The 3,527-nt window shown below is 50.4% G+C and overlaps 1 protein-coding gene across 1 annotated transcript; it reads left to right on the top strand.

The window, feature by feature from the left end:
* Positions 1-314: 314 nt before the first annotated feature.
* On the top strand, positions 315-3,314 carry LOC148039635 (G-type lectin S-receptor-like serine/threonine-protein kinase At1g34300). The gene has a single exon (XM_087692223.1). The coding sequence runs from the start codon at positions 349-351 to the stop codon at positions 3,124-3,126; it is 2,778 nt and encodes a 925-aa protein (XP_087548349.1). The 5' UTR covers positions 315-348; the 3' UTR covers positions 3,127-3,314.
* The last annotated feature ends 213 nt before the right edge of the window (positions 3,315-3,527 follow it).

Genomic DNA, 3,527 nt, shown 5'->3' with positions numbered 1-3,527 from the left:
ATCAAGAATGATAAAAGTCTAGTGATGACGTGTGTGTCTCATGGCCCTATGTGTTGCAATCGTACTTATCTAAACTTTTTCAATTCTTCGATCGAGATTCGAATTCACGAGCGCGCGTCGTGGAAATTTTATTACGCGTAACAGACTTTTTGCGATATTTATTACGTCATGGGACTACGATGGAAAATTTGAAGACTTCGGAAGACCCTCGGTTGAGCAGAAGTCTAGAAAAGCTAGACTCGCTCGCAGACGCTACGAGTCATATACATAATAACAATAATAATAATAGTAAAACAATAATAATAACAAGCAGGCAAGGCAAGGAAGAGTGAGGCAAGGCAAGGCGCCATGGCTCCTGCAAGCGGGAGAAGAACAGCTGATTTTGCGGCATCGATGATCGTGTTCTCTCTTCTCGCACAGCTGCTCCTGCTATCATTGTCATCATCCTCTGTAATAGTAATTGCTTCTGCTAGTGCTGCAGGGTCGGACGTGCTGATGGTTGGCTCCTCCCTGACCGTAACCTCCCCGCCCTTGATTAGCTCCTCTTCTCAATCCTTCCGCCTCTCCTTCCGCCTATTCAGCGCCTCAGCCTCTAGAAACGATTCCGGTAGGTATTACCTGGCCATCTCCTTCTCTTTCTCTCCCGATGGCCCGCCAGCATGGGTGGCCAATCGCAACACCTCAGTCTCCTCCTCCGCCCACCTCAACTTCACTTCAACAGGAGAGCTCCTCCTCATTGATCCTGCAGCTGCCACAGCCTCCATCTCTGACTACATCATTTGGAGAACGGACACCGCCAACGTGGGGGTCACCCATGCCCAGCTCACCGACAGAGGCAACCTCATCCTCTTGGCCAACGTCACTAGTGCTGATAATTCCTCAGCCCCAGTTTGGCAGAGCTTCGAACACCCCACGGACACCCTCCTTCCCTACCAGCCATTCTCGCCCGCCACTGATCAGCTTCTCTCCCAGAGGTCCTACGCCTCCTTCGACGCCACTAGCAGCAGATATTCACTCTCCTTCAATGCTACCGGACAGCTCCTTCAACTCAGTAATTCAGTTGCCTCTCCCGCTACTTACTGGTCTTGGGAGCCTCCCCTGGTGCAGGCGGCCAATATCAGTCGCGGCTCCTCCGCTTTCCTTCAGTACGACAGTAACGGAAATCTTTCCCTCTACAGCTCTGCATCTGTCCAGAACTCCCAGATCTCCAGCGACTATGGCACTGCAGCTATACGCCGGCTTACCCTCGACATAGACGGCAATCTCCGCATGTACAGTTGGGATAAAGGGTCACTTCGATGGGTCATAGTCTGGTTTGCCGTCGCTGACGAATGCACAATGATCCTAGGGCTGTGCGGGCTCGACTATGCAGTCTGTACATACAATCCCCAGCCTGTCTGTGTTTGCCCTCCTGGATTTCAACCGATCGACAACGCAGACCTCTCCTTAGGATGCAGGCCCATCAACAACTTGGATTACTGTGCCAACAGTACCAAGTATGTCGTGCTCCGCAACATCGACTATCCGAGTAATGATATTCTCGATTACAGTGGCACTGGCAAGTCTTTGGCAGACTGCAAGGACCAGTGTTCCAAGATGTGCGAGTGCGTCGGATTTGTCTACTGGCTGGACGGGAGTGGGCACTGTTGGATGAAGAGCAAGTTCCAACTGGCGGTTCACCGCTACCCCCCGCAAAAGTTTGTGGTCTTCCTAAAGATCTCAAACTCCGATCCAACTAACGTCGACTCTACCGGAGTCATTGACGGTACCACTGGCGTAGCTCGTTGGAGCTCAGCTTCTTCCTTGATCGGTAGCTCGCCATTAACCACAAACAGCACTTATACTAGTCCTGATGCTGGGAGCGGATCACCAGTACCGCCCCAGGCACTCGATAAAAAAAGCAAGAATCCAAGCACAACAGTGATCGTCTTGGTAGCTGTGCTAGCCGGCCAGCTGATCTGCTTCGCAATCGTCCTCGCTGTTCTGAGTGCCAAGCTGAGAATTAGGAAGCAGCAGTATGAAAAGCTCGCCCATGCCAATGCTTCCGCTGAACGCCAGCTGCTTCAGGGCGTGTCAGGATTATTGCCCTTCGTATGCTCTTACGAGCTGCTAGCGGCTGCGACCAGTAATTTTGATCACGAGCTGGGAGCAGGGGCTTTTGGAACCGTGTACAAAGGGACTTTGCCCACTAGTGGCGAAGTAGTGGCAGTGAAACGGCTGGAGGGCCTCTCGCAGAAAGAGAAGCAGTTCCGGGCCGAAATAGCCACACTGGGCAAAATCCACCACATGAATCTACTGCGTCTGATGGGGTTTTGTGCGGAGGGGGAGCACAGGATGCTGGTTTATGAGTACATGGAGAAGGGCTCTTTGGACGACTACCTGTTCGATGATAACAACCGCTCTCACAGTCTTTCCCCTTCATCGCGTGTGATTAATAATAACCAGCAAACTCGGAGCTGTACCAATGATAGGGCTACTGATCATCAGCTGGGACAATGGGCAACAAGGTTTCAGGTTGTGCTGGGGGTGGCTCGGGGACTCACATATCTGCACGAAGAATGCATGGATTGCATCCTGCATTGCGACATCAAACCGCAGAACATCTTGCTGGACAATCACTACAACCCCAAGGTGGCAGACTTTGGGCTGGCGTACCTGTTCAGCAGGGAGCACACAGTCAGAGTGACCACCATCAGGGGGACCAGGGGATACCTCGCTCCCGAGTGGCTGTCCAACCGGCCCATCACTGCCAAAGCCGACGTCTACAGCTTCGGAATGCTGGCTATGGAGGTTGTGAGTGGACGCAGAAACTACCTTCACACGCAGTCGGCCATGTTCGATGCAGACGATAGATGGTGCTTCCCGGTGTGGGCTTATGGTAGGAGTGTGGGGGAGGTGGTCGACTCCCGTGTGCAGGAAGTGGTGGCTGCGCAGGTGGAGGCTGTGATGAAGGTGGCGTTCTGCTGCATCCAAGCTGACCCGGACCTTCGGCCATCCATGAGCAAGGTAGTGCAGATGCTGGAAGGTTCTCTGCCCTTACCTGATCAGGCACCCCCTCCCCTGTTTCTCAATGATGCACATCATTCTAATGCCCCCAGTCCTAGTAAATACAAACCCATTCGCTGAAATCTAGCTCTTCTCAATCCTCTACTAGAAGCACCGTTGCAGCTCGGTGATTTCCATTATTAATTTCCAAGCAAGCAAGGCTCCAAGTTTGAATTGTAATCATGAATCTACCTCTATAGTTCCAATGTTTTATGTTTTTATGATGCAGTCTTTGCTATTACAAAGAAAAGTAAGTAATCACATCTTGCAAGTTGCACGACTTTCGCATCAGCCAAACAAGTTCATCTTGCGATAAATATGGTCCTCCTTTTATATTAATTATTTAATATAATTTTAATTGTTATATTCGTCAATAGAAAGACTCGCCAAATTACCTTTTGGATTTGAAAGTATACTAATGATATGGTGTATTTCGTTTGCATTTGCATCAATACAAATTCTAATGCGAACAAATCGTATTA

This window comes from Lygodium microphyllum, chromosome 2, assembly GCF_053477565.2.
Source record: "Lygodium microphyllum isolate KBCC chromosome 2, Lygodium_microphyllum_v1.1.10, whole genome shotgun sequence".
NCBI classification, from domain to species: domain Eukaryota; kingdom Viridiplantae; phylum Streptophyta; class Polypodiopsida; order Schizaeales; family Lygodiaceae; genus Lygodium; species Lygodium microphyllum.
The sequence above is the reverse complement of the archived record's forward strand: the minus strand, read 5'-3'. Positions and strand labels throughout refer to the sequence as shown.